This window comes from Engystomops pustulosus, chromosome 9 (genome assembly GCF_040894005.1).
Source record: "Engystomops pustulosus chromosome 9, aEngPut4.maternal, whole genome shotgun sequence".
NCBI classification, from domain to species: Eukaryota; Metazoa; Chordata; class Amphibia; order Anura; family Leptodactylidae; genus Engystomops; species Engystomops pustulosus.
Window position 1 is genome coordinate 53,659,363 of NC_092419.1, and position 18,287 is coordinate 53,677,649.

The 18,287-nt window shown below is 38.6% G+C and overlaps 1 protein-coding gene across 1 annotated transcript; it reads left to right on the top strand.

Moving 5' to 3' along the window:
* The first annotated feature begins 10,316 nt into the window (after positions 1-10,316).
* LOC140076685 (homeobox protein CHOX-CAD-like) lies at positions 10,317-17,747 on the top strand. The gene is made up of 3 exons (XM_072123328.1): positions 10,317-11,670; positions 15,769-15,914; positions 17,007-17,747. The coding sequence occupies exons 1-3, from the start codon at positions 11,226-11,228 to the stop codon at positions 17,244-17,246; spliced, it is 831 nt and encodes a 276-aa protein (XP_071979429.1). The 5' UTR covers positions 10,317-11,225; the 3' UTR covers positions 17,247-17,747.
* The last annotated feature ends 540 nt before the right edge of the window (positions 17,748-18,287 follow it).

The window sequence follows — 18,287 nt, forward strand, 5'->3', positions numbered from 1 at the left end:
AATCACCCCCTTTCCCTAGAAGTCATATAAATAAACAGTAAAAATCATAAACAGGTTAGGTATTGCCACGTCCCAAAATACCTGATTTATCAAAATATAATAATGGTTTTTCACAGTGTTTAACCCTGTAATGGAAAATAGCAACCAAAGTTGAAAATGGCACTTTTTGAAAAACATAAAAAAAATTCAATAAAAAGTGCTCAAAAGGTCGTACAGTCTGAAAATAAAAGCATTGAAAACGCCATGAAAAGTCACAAAAAATGACAACATCCACAGCTACGTACACCAAAGTAGCGGCAGAAGATGGCAAAATAATTTTTTTTCTTTTTGTACAGGAGGTTTTAAGTTTTGTAAATGTATGAAAACATTATAAAACCTATACACATATTTGCTATGCCTGTGATCGAACCTTCCCAAATAATAGTAGACATGTCATTTGGGGTGCACAATGAAAGCGGTAAAATCCAAGCCCACAAGAAAAAGTCACAAATTAGTTTTTTTTACCAAATTCACTGCATTTTAATTTTTTTTCCCCTATTCCCAGTACACAGCATGAAATATTAAATACCATCACTATGCAGTGCAATTTGTTACGCTAAAAACAAGCCCTCACACAGCTCTTTACATGGAAAAATAAAAAGTTATAGATTTTTGAAGGTGAAGAGTGAAAATGGAAAAGCAAAAATCAAAAAGTGCCTTGGTGTTAAAGGAAACCTACCATTTGATTTGATGCATTATGAAGCAAACATACCTTGAGAATGCTGTTGCTAGACGCATGCAGGATCATATCTTGGTTACTCCCTGTGCTGAGTGGATTTACTCAGCTGATAAAACAATTATAAAATTATGATAATGAAGCTGTCTCGCTTCTGTGGCTGGCTTAGCACTTCTCCTAGCACATTATTCACTGCTTGACTGGATGATGTAGTCCCTGGGTTGTGCCTGAAGGCAGAATAATCAATTGCTGCGCCATCCCCCAGCTGCTGTGTATGAGTGATCCAGCTCAGGTTGATTAGTCATGTCTTGACTAACCTCCATGTGTAATAGAAGCTCCTTGTGTAATGTGTTCATGTAGGCAGCCAGCCTCACCCAGCTCTCTTAAGGTCCATAATGTTTTAGTTGTTTTTCCAGCAAAAGCACTGAACTCAGGGATTAACCAAGATATGATCCTGCATCAGTGTAACTACAGCATTCTCAAGGTATGTTTGTTTCATAATCCATCAAATCAAATGGTAGGTTTCCTTTAAGGGGTTAATATGTTATAGGAGGAGAAGACTGAGCTGTAGTATAAAGATTTGAACAGTAATTTAAATGTGTTATGGGAGGAGATCAAGTGGTAGTGCATGGCCGCATCTGCAATGAGCTGAGGTGAGCATCTCGCCTCAGGAGGCAGATAGCAGAATCCTTTGAGGGTGGCGGATTACCAGAAGTACAGTCATGGCCAAAAGTTTTGAGAATGATACAAATCTTAATGTTTACAAATCCTATTGCATCAGGTTGTATGGCACTTTGCATATTCTCCAGAATGTTATAAAGAGTGAGCAGCTTAACAGCAATTAATTGCAAAGTCAATATTTGCCTGGAAAATGAACTTTTTCCCCCAAACAAATTTCAACTTCATTGCAGGCCTGCCTTAAAAGGAGCAGCTAACATCGTTTCAGTGATTGCTCCAGTAACACAGGTGTGGGTGTTGATGAGGACAGGGCTGGAGATCAATCTGTCATGATTAAGTAAGAATCACACCACTGGTCACTTTTAAAGTAGGCTGGTGCTTGGCATCATTGCTTCTCTTCTGTTAACCATGGTTATCTCTAAAGAAACACATGCAGTCATCATTGCCCTGCACAAAAGTGGCCTAACAGGGAAGAGTATGGCAGCTAGAAAGATTGCACCTCTGTCAACAATCTATCACATCTTCAAGGAGAGAGGTTCCATTGTTGCCAAAAAGCCTCCAGGGCACCCAAGAAGGACCAGCAAGCACCAGGACCGTCTCTTAAAAGTGTTACAGCTTTGGGATCGGGCTACCAGCAGTGCAGAGCTTGCTCAGGAATGGCAGCAGGCAGGTGTGAGTGCATCTGCACGCACTGTGAGGTGGAGACTCTTGGAGCAAAGCCTAGTGTCAAGGAGTGTAGCAAAGAAGCCACTTTTCTCCAGCAAAAAACATCAGGGACAGACTGATATTCTGCAAAAGGTACAGGGAGTGGACTTCTGAGGACTGGGGTAAAGTCATTTTCTCTGATGAATCCCCTTTCTGATTGTTTTGAACATCTGGAACACAGCTTGTTCGGAGAAGACAAGGTGAGTGATACCACCAGTCTTGTCTCATGCCAACTGTAAAGCATCCTGCAACCATTCATGTGTGGGGTTGCTTCTCAACCAATGGAATCGGCTGTCTCACAGCCTTGCCTAAAAACACATCCATGAATAAAGAATGGGACCAGAATGTCCTCCAAGAGCAACTTCTCCCAACTGTCCAAGAGCAGTTTGGTGATCAACAATGCCTTTTCCAGCATGATGGAGCACCTTGCCATAAAGCAAAGGTGATAACTAAATGGCTCAGGGAACAAAACATAGAAATTTTGGGTCCATGGCCTGGAAACTCCCATTGAGAACTTGTGGTCAATCATCAAGAGACGGGTGGACAAACAAAAACCAACAAATTGTGACAAAATGCAAGCATTGATTGTGCAAGAATGCACTGCTATCAGTCAGGATTTGGTCTAGAAGATGATTGAGAGCTTCCAGGGAGAATTGCAGAGGTCCTGAAGACGAAGGGTCAACACTGCAAATATTGACTTGCTGCAGTAACTCATTCTAACTGTCAATAAAAGCTTTTGTTACTCATAATATGATTGCACTTGTATGTCTGTATGTGATAAAAACATCTGACAAACACACATAAAACCAGAGGGAAACAGATCATGTGAAAATATAATATTTGTGTCATTCTCAAAACTTTTGGCCATGACTGTACAAACTTGCCAAACGCTGATTCTGGTTCTGTTCTATAAGTAAGACCCAACTGCATCTTCATGGGCTGTATTTGCAGTAGCCCAGTGCTAATAGGTGCTAGTAACAGGATTTACATCTCGTGACTTGATCAGGTGCTTTGCTGCCAGGTTCTGGTTCTCTTTTGCACCTGACTATCACTCTGATGTTTCCTGGTGTCATTCACATGGTTGCTTGTCCTCCATTTATCATCAGGTGGGTCCCTCATGGTTGATTGCCCGGGTCTGTAGTTGGTGGCAGCCATTTAGCACTTCCAAGCCAGGGAGCCATGGATTCTCTCATCACATAGCCTTGCAGTGGACCTGCCTGTGGGTCTTATGATCAGGCAGTGTACAGCATCGGGATGCCACCTGAGCAGCTCCACATAGGAGTGGGCCGGCATGCAGCAAGCCACCGACGCGGGTGGTCAGCAGGTAGCCACAGGATCAGTGAATTGTTAGCAGCAGATGGCTGGCCTCGGCCCACCAGGGCTGCAGCCTGCTGGCAGTGAACAGTGTGCTGCAGCTCAATTCTGCAGGAGCAACAAAGCCCACCAAGAGGAGCGTCCAATGCAGGAGTGTCCGTGCCTCCAGGTGTCAGAAGACTTCTTTCAAGGTGCCCCAGGTAGGGCCTTCTGATACTCACAGCTGTCTGAATCGGCAATCCTCCAGGTCCACTGGACTCTAGTTGTATGCTGGGTCCGGCGCCAAGGAATTGCCAGCAAAGTGCACCAAGAAAAAACACACATCCTGAACCAGATTAGTGGGGCATTAGTGAGGCTACACAAAGGCAGATTGCACCAGTTTTCATATATTTGGGCCATTGAGGTCCTTAATTTTCTTCCACCGAAACCTACCATTTCAGATCGTCGGTGTAAGCTGTAAACACCGAGCACCAGCTCAGGGTGAGCTGGTGCCGGTGCTTAGTTTAGTTAGTGTTATAAACTGCGGTATCGCGGTTTTAACACTTTTTAAACTTTCTAGCAGAAACTGCTTCGGCGCTGCGTGCGCACGATCGTGCGCGTGCCTACATAGGAACTGCCGCAGGCGTTGCACGCGCACGGTCGCGCGCAGCGCCGAAGCGGCTTCTGCTATAAAGTTTAAAAAGTGTTAAAACCGCGATACCCCGGTTTATAACACTAATGAAACTAAGCACCGGCACCAGCTCACCCTGAGCTGGTGCTCGGTGTTTACAGCTTACACCGACGATCTGAAATAGTAGGTTTCCTTTAATCTAGTTCCTCATACAGTTACTAGTACTGTTGTGTTGTTAGCCACAGAGAGTGAAGAAATTAAGTGATACCAGTTTGAGAATAACTGAGTATATTTGATGAATGAGAATAGGATTTTGTCTGATGAAGAGAACTAGTATTCTCAAAAGCTTGCCATCAAATATACTCAGTCAGCTTCACAAAGTTCTTCCTTTTCCCTTTGAGGTGATGAATTAAACTGCTCTTGGATGACCAGTAATCCCCTCTAGATGGTGCTATGGTACTATATTAAATGTTGTCTAAACTAAATCCTCTTTCCTCATTTCCATTGAAGAAATTACATCTGAACTATGAAAATGCAATTGTGTAGCTTGTATCAACAGCATCTGAAGTGTAAATTTACATTAGCTTTTCTTTATACATGGGTACATTCATAGTATAATACATATATATACCTTTTATAGCGCAAGCAGAACTATAAACTGTGCATAGTGATAATAGTAAATTATTTGTTTAAAAGCTATAACATTGCAGAAGTAATACTTTACTTTGAAATTGTAAGTACTGAGATAATTAATTATGATAAGAATAACTTTACTACTTTAATAAAGTTTTTGCCTTCTTCTGGATCAACGCAATATAATGTATAGGTTGGACTTGATGGACTGATGTCTTTTTCTAACCTCTTTTACAATGATACTCAGAATAAAAATAGAGTGGGTCCAAAGCACATGCAAGAATGGTCTTATCTGGACAGGCTTGTATTGTACAGTGCTGTTGTATGACCACTAGATGGCAGCATTCTACTTTATATTCAGTATTGCTGAATTAGTTGAGGGCAAGGGGGCTCTTTCCAAATACCACATGGAATTTACTGTTGAATAATTGCTACAGATTACATTATCTTTGTATTCAATTACATTGCATAGATATTGGGCAGAAATAGTTATGTGTTGATTAAAAAAACCTTCTGCTTTGTATTTGCAGCAGATAAATTCTATCTCTTCTGTAGAATCTGCAGCAGAGTCTGAATGAAAGTCTGTGGTCGATCCACATGTATTAAATGTAGATACTGTAAGGCCAAGCAAGTGTAGTAAGTGAAAAATTGATAGAAGGTCTCTGGGCAAGAGGTATAAAGATGAGTTGTAGGATGTGCACAATGGATCCTGAAGAACTTTGTATGTATGTGTGTGTATGTGTGTGTATGTGTGTGTGTGTGGGGGGGGGGGGGGATTTAACACAGGCTGGCATATGGAGCACCAGCCAATAATGTAAACCCACCCCTCCAGATGCGCCAAATATATCTAGATCTATATCTGCTGATATCTTGATATCTGCTGATTATCCAACAGCCAAAACACGACCAGGAAGTTCTACAACAGGTCCTGCCTGGCAAAGAATTGAGCTTTAACCTGCTAGTGCTCTAGTGCCTTCTTCAGGCCCCTCCCTGCCCACTTGGCGCAGAGGTGGTGTAAAATGAGAAATTGTGATGCATCAGGCATTGCAACTATATTAATGCTTGTACGCCTGAAAACTGCCATATATGCATTTATAAATCCTCCCATTGACTGTAATGGGGTCAATAAGGTATCAGTTATGAAGCCGCTTTTATATATAATCTCTTTGTGGCCCTGAAAAGGTTTTACTGTTGTATGATTTTTATAATACATTTATATAACCATGTAATATTTTTGTTACACAACATAACAATATTTTTCTGTAACTACCCAGTAAAACTGATAGCACAGGAGGTGTTGAAGATTGGAGTGGATTTGGAGTTTATTTTTTGGCTTAAAAAGGATTTTTTTTCCTGCACTTTTAGGTGGGTGCAATGGATTTGCACCTAAATTCGAAACCTTTTTAGAAGTCACATTTTATAAATCTGTCTACCATATCTGTATTCACATGTTGTCCAAAGTGAAAAGTAGAGTGGGTAGGTAAAAAAAAATGTTGGTACAGAAAAATGACATGATTGCAATGATACATCCCTGTGGATAAGATAACAATATTCCATAAGTCACTCAAAAAGGAAAAAAAAAAAAATAAGCCAAATGAGCTAAACTGGTAATGTCCCATGGTAATGGCTAGTTTTAGAGGGAGAAGACTGTCCTATGGTGACAGAAAGGAATGTAAAGAACATGCAAAGGCGGGTCAGAGGTTACACAATTGGGGTCTGTATAAACACATAAATCACTTGTTAAATCTGATAATTTGTGTGAGGGTTTGCTTTTTTTTTGTTGTGGCTGATGTTTAATAACATTTCGAAATGATATGGACTATGGCATTATGGGCTCACATACAGCTCCTAGCACCTTATACACAGTCATGATTGATATATGAATATACTGTAATTATTGTGTTGTAATTATTATTAGAATACCATAATTATTTGGGATGAAATCAATCTGTTTTCTTTAGGCCACATTTATCAAAACAAGTGCAGTCTGTACTATGTGCAGTCTGCACGCACGGTGTGCAGGTGCGCCAGATTCATCAATGCTGGCGCCCGGTCTTCATTAATCTGGCGCTCCAAGCACTGCTATGGAAGTGTGCACCATTTTTTTGGGTGCACTTTGCTCATAGTGCAGAATTGTGGCGCAATCTCCAATTAAGCACTAACACGCACCTTTAGGTGCATATTTTTTCTGTCTTGTTGGACACAGTGCAGCGGCGACTCAAAACTGGGGCAGACACTTTATAAATACATGTGCAAGCAGTTTGCATGTTTTCAGTAAAAAGTAAAGCAGAAAAATGGCACAAACACTTGAATCAATGTGGGCCATACATTTGATGATTTGATGCGTTATGAAGCAAACATACCATGAGAATGCTGTAGCTACTCTAATGCAGAATCGTATCTTGTTTAATCCCTGTGCTGAGTAGTTTTGCTGATAAAACAGATATCACATTATGATAATGAAGCTTTGTCACTTCTATGGCTGTTTCAGTGCTACTTCTCCTAGGAGGTGAGTTATTCTCTGCAGGAGAGGATGATGTAATCCCTGGGGAGTGCCTGAAGGCAAAATAATCAATTGCTGCACCATCCCCAAGCTGCTGTATATGAGTGATCCAGCTCAGGTTGATTAGTCATTTCTTGACTAACCTCCATGTGTAATAGATGCTCCGTGTGTAATGTGCTTATGTAGGCAGCCAGCCTCACCCAGCTCTCTCAAGGTCCTGAATGTTATAATTGCTTTCCAGCAAAACCCCTCAGCTCAGGGATTAACCAAAATAAGATCCTGCATCAGTGTAGCTACATCATTCTCAAGCTATGTTTGCTTCATAATGCATCAAATCAAATGGTAGGTTTCCTTTAAGCTGGATCTGGAGATATGAAAAGTGCCATGTAATCTTCAGTCAGGAGCTGAGCAGATAGTAAATATTGACCAGCAGATAGCATGTTATAGAGTAAGAGGAGCTTAGCAGAACAGAGAGCCCTATCTGCAAGTAGCATGTTATAGAGCAAGAAGAACTGAGCAGATTGACATTTAGATTTATGGGGTTAGATTTATTGGGGTTAATTTATCATTAGACCGGCTCCTTAGGACAGTTCTCTGTCTGTCTTTGGAGCTCCGCTGCAGTTAGAATTCATTAAAGTGGCTTTGGTCCTGGATAAATCTGTTGGTAGTGTCTTATGCTATGTGGGTTGTTTGAAACAGTCGCATGAAAGTCACAAAAAGATATCAAGTTTGAGAACATACTGACTTGACTGGTGACCCAAAACCTAAACAGAAAATCGCAATACATGAATACAGTCCTATTGTGAAAACTATGCAAATACTGAATTTGGTCTGTGCCAAAGTGACTTTGCACTGTCCTATGTTCATTTGGCTTTATGGAAAGCAGCAAAACAGCATTTGTACCGCAACTTCGCTAAAACAATGCCAAACATAGACAAAAAAAACTATGATAAATGACCCCCACTTTACCCATTCCAAGATTCAGTAAAGCCTCGTGTGCTCCTGTTAGTGACAGCCTTCCATGTGTCAGTAGGTATAGAGTGAAAACTTACCGTAATATGACTTTTATCAGTTCTTCCTGCTCTACAGGTTCTCTTTTTTTAAGCGAAGTATAGCCTATTTTAATGGCCACTAAACACAGTAGATAACAGTCAGTCATTGTTCTTCTGACAACTTTCTCATACACGCACAATCGATTTGGATAAGAGGTAAACGTGCAATTAATGTAGAGAGCCACTTACAGATTCTTCCCAGATTAAAAGTCTTAGAAGCGGGATTCTAATTTACGCCATTCTTTTTTCCTTCCATATCTGTTATCGGAGGAGAGTCATTACAGTCCACATACACATCAGATGGCCAATAAGAAAATGGAAGAAAACGCCAGCGCAGGCTCCTTGGTCTTTGTAAAATCAAATTTTCTTTATTCAGCAAACAGCATATACAGTATACAGTACAGGAACAGTGAAGTTTCTGTAAACAATTAAGGGTCCCTTTTCTTTAAATTGGTTGAGGTTTTTGGGGACAAATCCCACCAATTACACATTGATGGTCTACTTCAAGGATAACCCATCAGTGTTTTAAGTTGGCCATAAAAATTTGATGAGCATCAACTGCACCTATTAAAATCAGTAACTTTCCAATTCCCCCTCAAAGCAGCTAGATAAGTTGGTGTCTGAGGTTTCGGGTTCCAATCAAACCTTCCTGAAATATCAGATATCTGAAGCTTGTTGTCATGTACATTAGATTGTAACACTCAACATTTAATCAAGAAAGAATAATGTCTCCTTGGACTGTAAGCAATGGTGGGTCACCTACAAGAACAATTCTGCTGCGTCATTTGCTATCATCATTGAGCGCATGTAACGTGGATGATTTACTTCAAGATTAACTTGTTGACATGTAAAGCAGTTCATTATTGGGGTCAAAGTTATCGGAAGTGAGGTTATTCACATGGACTTTGATCTGGTCTTGAGATGTTGCTTATATGCAGTCACTAAACTACCAGGGGAAGACCATTATCCATGCAGATATCTTCAGTTCCGAGGGATGTGAAGGCGTGCTAACATGCTATAAGCTTAAGTGAAAACTGCCTGTAGATAAGGTATTTATGATAGTGAACTGGTCAACCCAAGTAATTATATGATATCCCTGGTATATATGTTATCTTTATAGCCTACATTGAACTGTAGATCTGGTTTGTGACATTTCAGTCATTCTATGTCATTTGCTGCTCTACAATATCCATAACTGTGGTCAAGTGCTGTAGATGTGCTCTCTATTTTAGGGGGGCATTGGTGGCCATAGCCACAAATTATTGCCTACCATATCATTTCATAGGTTATTATAAGCCTGCAATTTTATGGGAAAAAGTTTATACCTTTGTACCCATTGGAGTGTGCTTGAGTACAGAGTTGTCAGTATAGTTTATGTCCAAACTATACTGAAAATGTCCTATGAAGTTTCTTGCATAAGAACAAAAACAGACTTGCTGTATTCTCTATAGCAGGGTGTAACTAGGAGAGACAGGGTCCCATAGCAGACTTTTGAATGGGGCACCCTTTTCCCTTTACAAAAAAAATACATGTGTGTATACTTACACATGTGAGTAACAATCACAGACATTTATACACTCATATATGCACACATTTATAGGCAAACACATACAGCATACACACACATACAGCATAAAAATAAATACAGTATACACATCACGTATACATACATATAGCATATAAACACATACATACAGTACCATACAAACACACAGCAAATATACACATACGTACAACTCTATATACAGACAAACATATATATGCCAACTCCATATATAGACATACATATATATCCCAATACCACAGATGCCGGTGCCTTCTGATACTGTAGGCCTCATAGTGGCTGCTATGGTTGATACCCCTGCAGTTATGCCCTTCGCTCTATACAGTTCGGCTATGGTCTAATATACCTGAACAATGTAACCAAATGCAAACCCAAAGATAGCATTGTAAGGTTTGTTCCAATAATATTCCTGCATCCATGATACATTTAAGAGGTTGCATTAATATTCAGTTCCCTTGACATGGTAATGTAGTTTTTGAGCCACAGAGATATGCATATTCTTAGTTTTGGCAGATCACGATAAACTGCTTGCACATGTATTTGCGCCATTTTATTGTCGTGGCTGCACTGTTTCTGTCGCAACACAAAACTCTTTTCCAGTGCCTATTCTCACCAGGGACGTTTATGTTGTTTGTCCAACATAATTGTTGCACATGACCGTTAAACTGACTACACCAAAAAAAACCTGGTGCACTAAGTTTAAGCGTGATCAGTGCGTGCGGGGTGCGCCAGATTATGGAAGACCGTGCGCTGATCTTCAATAATCTGGCACACTCTGGACATTAGTGAGCCTCACTATTTAGTTTGCCTAACTATTGATAAATCTGGTCCATTGTCTCAATCAAAAAGTAGAAAGACCTTAAAATGGTTGAACTCAACTTTTCAGTTCTGTAACTATGGCATGATCATATCATATTTGTACTCAAAAGCACAAAATGGGGTGCAAATGTTTTCATGGAAGTTCAATATACTCTATTGATGTTGGTTATATAACATACTGGCATCTAATACATAGACCAGAAGGTCTGGACCAGGAAAATCAGACTATTAACAAAACAATAAAAAGCTGTTCAGACCATTATAGGGTGAAGCAAAAGTAAAGTGAGTGAGTAAAGTGAATAGGCACAGGTCAGGACATGTGGGAAAGTTTATATTAAGGCTCCGGATAAAAAGGAAGCACTGAAAGTAGCATCAAGGTGATGATACAGGGACATCCAGCCTTTCATTTGAATGTAAATGTATTTGGGGGGCAGGCAGTTATCTCTGACATCAGACAGGACCTTAGTAAACGGCCACTGCCAGCACCTGGTCACACCATTGTTAGTCATGCGTAGGAAGGAGACTCCAGGGCTTGCAGGGGTCATTTATAGATAGAGCATAGGAGTGAGGGAAGCAGGGGTCATTCTAGGAGTACTTCAGCTGATGATGACAATGCTAGGACTGGTCCAGCTATGAATATTACATGTGGCCATCATCCTGGGTGTAAAGACGTTAGCATGTATCCCCTTTCTGTAAGGTCAGCAAATACTATTAACAACCATACGGGACAAAATTATGGGGCCAGCCAACCATATTTCAATTATGTGGCATATCACCATGTGCCAACAATGGATAACCAAGCACAATCTTGTGGAGTTTGGGGGTCTCAATATGGATCACCTCGGGAAGACTGGAATAACTACTCTGCGTCACCATCCAACACCAGTACCATCCAGCCATCTGACCTTTCACCAAACCAATATCCATACAGTTCTCCTGGTTACAATTCTCCACATCCTTCCGGACTTGGGATTTTACATTCAGCAGAAGGAAATCATACAGTCACAATTTCTCCTGGCAGTCAAAGCCAAAATTCTTATGACTGGATGAGGAAAACAGTGCAATCCACATCTACAGGTAAGAAATAAAGCTGTACATAGTAACGAAAAAATGTCATTAATTTTGTATTTTTTTCCTGAACAAATATTATAAAACAATTACAAATTATGTTAAAATTGTTAAATTTTGCAACTAATTAAATAATACTTGAATAATAATGCAAAAGCACTTTTCAATATTAGGTAGTTTCAAACATAAAAGTTTTTGGAAAAACATCATTGCAGTTTTTGTTGTGCATTTACACCAAAACCCAAAGATGATCTAGCGTAAAGGAGAAGTATTAGTGCTTCCAGTCCTGCCTTTTTGTCATAAAACTGCAACAAAAACGTCAGCATTTGTAAAAAAAAATACTGTGTAATACACCTTGAATTCGTGAATCAACACAAAGATATTTTAGCTTTTAGGACTTGAAAAAATGTTATTTAGAATATTATGCAAAATCACAAAATTTCATGTCATCACTCATCAGGTAATAGCACTTGGTAATATAGGAGTTAATAGCTCTATAAATAACCCTTGGTAGCGGGTTACAGACATCACACAAGTAAATATTGTACAAAACCCATTAACAAGAGTCAGGAAAATGGTAGTAAATGCAGTGTTTATTGGCGTGGCGGACATAAAAAATCTATAAAAACTGTCAAACTCATATGTCTTAGTAACTACAGGCGGTCCCCTACTTAAGGACACCCGACTTACAGACAACCCATAGTTACAGACGGACCCCTCTGCCCACTGTGACCTCTGGTGAAGCTCTCTGGATGCTTTACTATAGTCCCAGACTGCAATGATCAGCTGTAAGATGTCTGTAATGAAGCTTTATTGATAATTCTTGGTCCAATTACACCAAAAATTTTGAAACTCCAATTGTCACTGGGGCAAAAGAAAAAAAATTGTCTAGAACTTCCATTATAAAATATACAGTTTCGACTTACATACAAATTCAACTTAAGAACAAACCTCCAGACCCTATCTTGTATGTAACCCGGGGACTGCCTGTACTTGCTATATTAGAGGGGCTTATTTACCACATGCATGTGATCACAAACGACAAGTATATGTATTAAAGACAATATAATCTTACTATAAGTAAAACTTCTATGGTACTAAGGTCTAATCCAAAAATTGTAGACATTATATGTTTTAATATGTGGATGAATAATCTTTAGTCAACATGATATCTGCACATACAAGGAGGTAGTAGACATACCAAAAAAAATGTAAATTACTGTAAATTGGAGACTGATCTCACCTAGATTGTAATATTCTATCTAAAATTGTCGGATATCAATATCCACCATTATCAAATATGTCAGGATGTAAGTTCGATTCCGTTTGCATAGTTTACATCCTTTGCAAAATTTGTGTAATATATGGATATGCTATGTACGCAAAGTTGTCTTTATTTGGGGAATTTTTCTTCCATCTGGTAAAATGTCTAAAACCAAATTGAGTTGATGACATTTGGTGAATAATCTGCAACAAATCCACCATATCCAATATAATTTATTAATCAAGTACTAGTAATTGATCGACTTATAGGTCTATTCACAACAGATGACATAACCAGGAGACCGGTCATGTCTCTGCATTCAGATAGAGTAGATTTTACTTGCTATGAAGGCAATGAATTATCATTACAATCATTCTTTATAATAGCTATAATTGCCCCGTGTAAATGGGATTTTAATGGGAACCCCTGCCCTCAGCACAAGGAGAAGATGAAGCATATAAGTTATGGCCTAACAACACGTGGTAAATCCAATGAAAATAAAATGTGCAAATTGCTGGTATCATATTCTAGATCCTAGGGGTATGACGATTCTGCATATGCCGGACCTTAGATCAGACAGAAAGGCTAGCTCTTCTTTTCATGCTAATTACAGGGTTTTGTAAGCTCATTGTGAGGTCTGTGGTTTTGTGGTCACATTGTCCATGGTTTAAGGACTATCTGTCATATTGAGGTAGTGAGGCTTTTTTACACTTCTTCCCCTTTTATCTTTGATATGCAATTTTGGCTTCCCATATCCCCCTTTCTCCTGAGGTTATACTGCCGGAAAGGGCGCTGATTTTCACAGCAAATAAAAGACACCACAGGCTTTTACTGCCCCTCGAAGACTTTTATGGCCGTAGATTACACCACAGTATTGATTGGCATATATATTTCTTTTTTATGTTCGATTCATTTATGAATACTTGTATTTATGTATTACTTGAATATTTGCCATTTCCTATTAGCTGAACTATTTTTGGAGGTTCTTAGTATGTTTTTAGCATCAGATGGTCCCTATAGATAAATACAGCTGGCAAAGCCATAAAGTTGGGGGTTGAGCATGGGAAGAACTGGAAATAAATGCATTAGCTCTACAATGGCTGCTACTATACAAAGACTGCAGCAAAAGTCAATTCTATTTGTGAATGATACAAAAGGGAATTTTTGGGAAGGTGCAATAAATAAACAGCGGGTAAATGGGCATTCTGTAAAAAGTGTATTCCCATGAAAGAAGCAATTAATTCAGAAAGGGACTAATTTCCCTCCAAATGCTAAAGCTGCGGAAAACCCAAAGTGATAACATGTATACAGACTTCATTTGGTAATCATTTTAATAGATGCTATTAGTTAAACTTATTATATTGACCTAATTGAAAAACAGTATTCTTAGGAGTTTATCTTTTGGCATTCAAATTTTTTGATGCCTTTACTTTGGATTGTCTTCTCTTAGGGTGCCTCTTATAGTTCAATGACAACTCCTCATTCAGATGAATTCTTGGCTCAGCTTAGTATGCATGTAATTTTAGTATTACTTTACACCTTGTCAGTGTATCATCTCCCAGGCTAATATAGTATCAAAATGATTCAATAATCCCTTCCCTTAGCTGAGAGACCCATCAATATAAAAGGTATACGGTATAAGTGTGAATCGGGGATTCACTAGGAATAGCTGAATGAGTGTGTATATGAAAGTATATAGAAAGATGAGTGCCACCACTCTGGTTTTCACCTGTCCACGTACGATTCTTGCATTGACATCACATTTGTCATGTGGCCTCAGTAGTCAGAATTCATACATGAGGACCGTGATAGGACTCATAAGTGAGTTATATTGTTTAATGTGATTGATGTAATGGATACCACCTCAGTGATAGTGGAATAAAAATAATAGTATATGAGAGTATATGTTTTATTTCAACCAGTTTATTAGTCTGGGCAAAATTTTGTTAAATCCTGAAAAAAAAACCCCTTTATTAAGAATGTGCTCCTGTTAAAAAGTATACATAATGATACAATTATACACTCTTATAACTGCATAAAATATGCAAAATACCGAAATATGAATCCAGATAGTTTTCTGTATATATATATATATATATATATATATATATATATATATATATTAGACAAAATTAGATAAGAGTTAAATATCGGTGCATGGATTTGGTTTAGAAAGTTCTGATTTGAGTAGTTCTTAGTCTATATGGATCTTCCGGTATGAGGAAAACATCTATGTTCAGTTTTTCTTCCCAAGTATAACTCTTACTGTACTTTCTCTAACATGAAAGGGAGTCTGACCACTAGCTTAAGGCTTTAGCTTGTCAGAAACGATAAGATCACCTTGTAGCTCTTTTGTCCGCTATCAGTTTAAAATTAGCACCTCAATAGCATTTAGAGAACCAATTTAGGGCATCTTTGTTCCTCTATATGATCCCAAGCTAACTTCAAAGAAAATTAGGAAGGATCAAAGGCAATAGCACACTTAGGTTGTGTTGTATTTGTTTGTTATCTTCACAGTTGTGTTTTGCTTTTGTTCCTTTGCTATTTTTCCCTTTAGTTGCTCACATCCTGTCTCAGTAATGTACAACTCACCTGGAGGCAAGTCCCATCCATGACTTCACCCTTCCTTATATATCAAAGTAGAGAGCAATGCAGCACGGCTCCATGAATATAGATCTATTCACTCCTGACTGCATCATGTTGAATATCTGGTTTTTCTACTTTTCATTCTTGAAATATTCTGCATACAGAGACATTCACAGGTTTTCTGGGAAATAATCTCTTATTTTCAAATTGATGATTATTATTAGAAAATTAATTGAGCATTTTATTACTTTGCGCAGGAAAGACAAGAACCAAGGAAAAGTATCGGGTTGTGTACACTGACCATCAGAGACTGGAGCTGGAGAAAGAGTTTCATTACAGTAGATACATCACAATCAGACGGAAAAGTGAATTGGCTGCTAGCCTGAGCCTTTCTGAGAGACAGGTAAATGCTCATGCACCCGATAAATTTAAAATATTTTAGGTTTCACTTCTTGCGTATACAATAATAAGTCTACTAGATGCATTAAAATGTCCATTGATTACAATGGACTTTTAATGGTTTTTGTCATTGTTGATTTGTACCACTTCTGTTAGGCTTCTGTTGTTATTGTTTTAGTGAAAACTCAAAAGTAAAAAAATGTGTAAAAAACTTATGAAGCAATATTGGACCCTTTCATTAAAAAAAAGACTACAGGGGGTTATACTAATTTCCAGGACAATAAATCGGATCTTATGAAAAATTCTGCAAAGGTTCCGTGAATCTCATGTCAGATTTTACAGCATTTAGTGACCCAGGCATCACCTGTCATGCACGTATCAGCATCAGCTACTATGACCCATTCATGCAGTGCCACCACTGGACAAACAAGTTGTTGGGTCCTCTTGAGTAAAAGTTTTATTTTTTGCATATTTAAGTTCATATTAACATTAAAATAAGTTTATTTTTAATGTTTTAGGCTGCAGTTAGCACTCTCCTTGGTGCAGTGCATGGATGGGAATTAAGCCTCATAAATTTGCTGCTGTGTGTCATTGGTGTGTGAAGTCTGATCACATGCCGGTGACAGGAACAAAAGCTTCCATGGAGACATGGAAACCAAGGCCGTGTACGTGATCTGAAAGAAATACATGGGGCAAGTGCTATCCATTTAAACAAGGGCTAGCATATGTCCCCAAGCTATGATCAAGTTCGTGAGGAGTTGCATTAAGAACATGGAGTTGCGTTGGCTTTCACCACTGGGGAAATATTGCATAAAGTATAGCTCAGATTTACACTAAATCCAAAATAACACATATTTGACTTTCCAGTGTACTGTACACATTTCTTAAAATATTGCTCCTTCTCACTCCAGCTCACAAATTGTAATCCCAAATTGATCAAGGCTAGCATACGAAATGCTAGTCCTCATAATTTCCCCATAGTTTTACCAATAAATATTAGTGCATATTATTATACATAGTAGTTGTTTTTCTTATAAATTTTATATTTTGGAACATTTAGTGCTAAACTAAACCTCATTTTTTTTGTGTATTACAGATAAAAATCTGGTTTCAGAACCGCAGGGCCAAGGAGAGAAAACTCTACAAAAAGAAGATGAATCAGTGTGATGGAACAGGCTCTTTACAAAGCGATTCCAGTTCAGCCAGCCCTAACCCACTTTGTGACTCTCTGCCACACACAGAAATGCCAAGCTCTTTGTACCAACCACCACAACTTGCACATAACTTGAACAATGGCCTACAGCCTAATGGCATCATTCAACAAGTCATTGTGTAATTGGGATGCACCTACAAGGTCTCTTACAGCCGTTCTAAGATTAATAGACATTAGTGGATCCATTGACTGTTGTCCTCGTGTATCATGGAAGCTGCTTACTATTTTTACTTATTGACTTTGATGAAATAGCTATAGCACCAGCCCAAAAAACTCTTAACATGGAAGTAGAGAATTGCAATAATAAACAATATATCCCATTTTCTACCCCACATCACCATAATGACTTCAATGACTTGGAACTGGTTCATAAATGGGCAGTCATTGAAAAGGACATAACAAAGAAACATAGATTGATACAAACAATGACTGCTTCACTTGTAAACATCCTACACTGGATATTTTAACTGTGCTTCAATTGTGGACTATGGACATTATAAAAAGTTTAGACTATATACATCAAATCTCACAATACAAACTTTAACTATGAAAATATCAAACCTCCACAGGCCTAGATGATTCTATATATGTTCTTCCAGGTGGCCCGGAATGGAGTACTTTTCACATGTACAGTACAAACAGTAGTTGCTTTTGTTTCCCTAAACTGTTACTTTCATGAAATATTCATAATTATTAAAGTTGTGTTTCATGTGTCAGCTTGTAAATTAGCATTTATGGAGGGGAACCTTGAAAATCAATACAACCCCATGAGACACACTAAAAAGTCTTACATGCTGCCTAATGATAAATCCCAACCTCATATGAGCGCTGTGCACATTTGTGTGATATTTGTTGGTAGTTGTAAAAATTAGATGTGTGGACCAACCAGTCAAAGAAACAACTAAAACCTTAGTATTACCAATAGCAATCAATAATAAGCTGATTGTACATGGTGGTAAAGTGCTGCAATATAGGGATTGGTAGAGGTTGGATAAACCAGCGGTCCTTAGAGCATTAAAGTAATCGTCTGAATACTTGTTTCCCTGAACACTAAAGTGTAGTAATATTTACCTACTGCATTTCTCATACCCTGCGCTTGCTGCACATACAGCAGATTTTTGCAGCAGATCTTATGTGGCAGTGCACAGTTGGACAGTCATACAA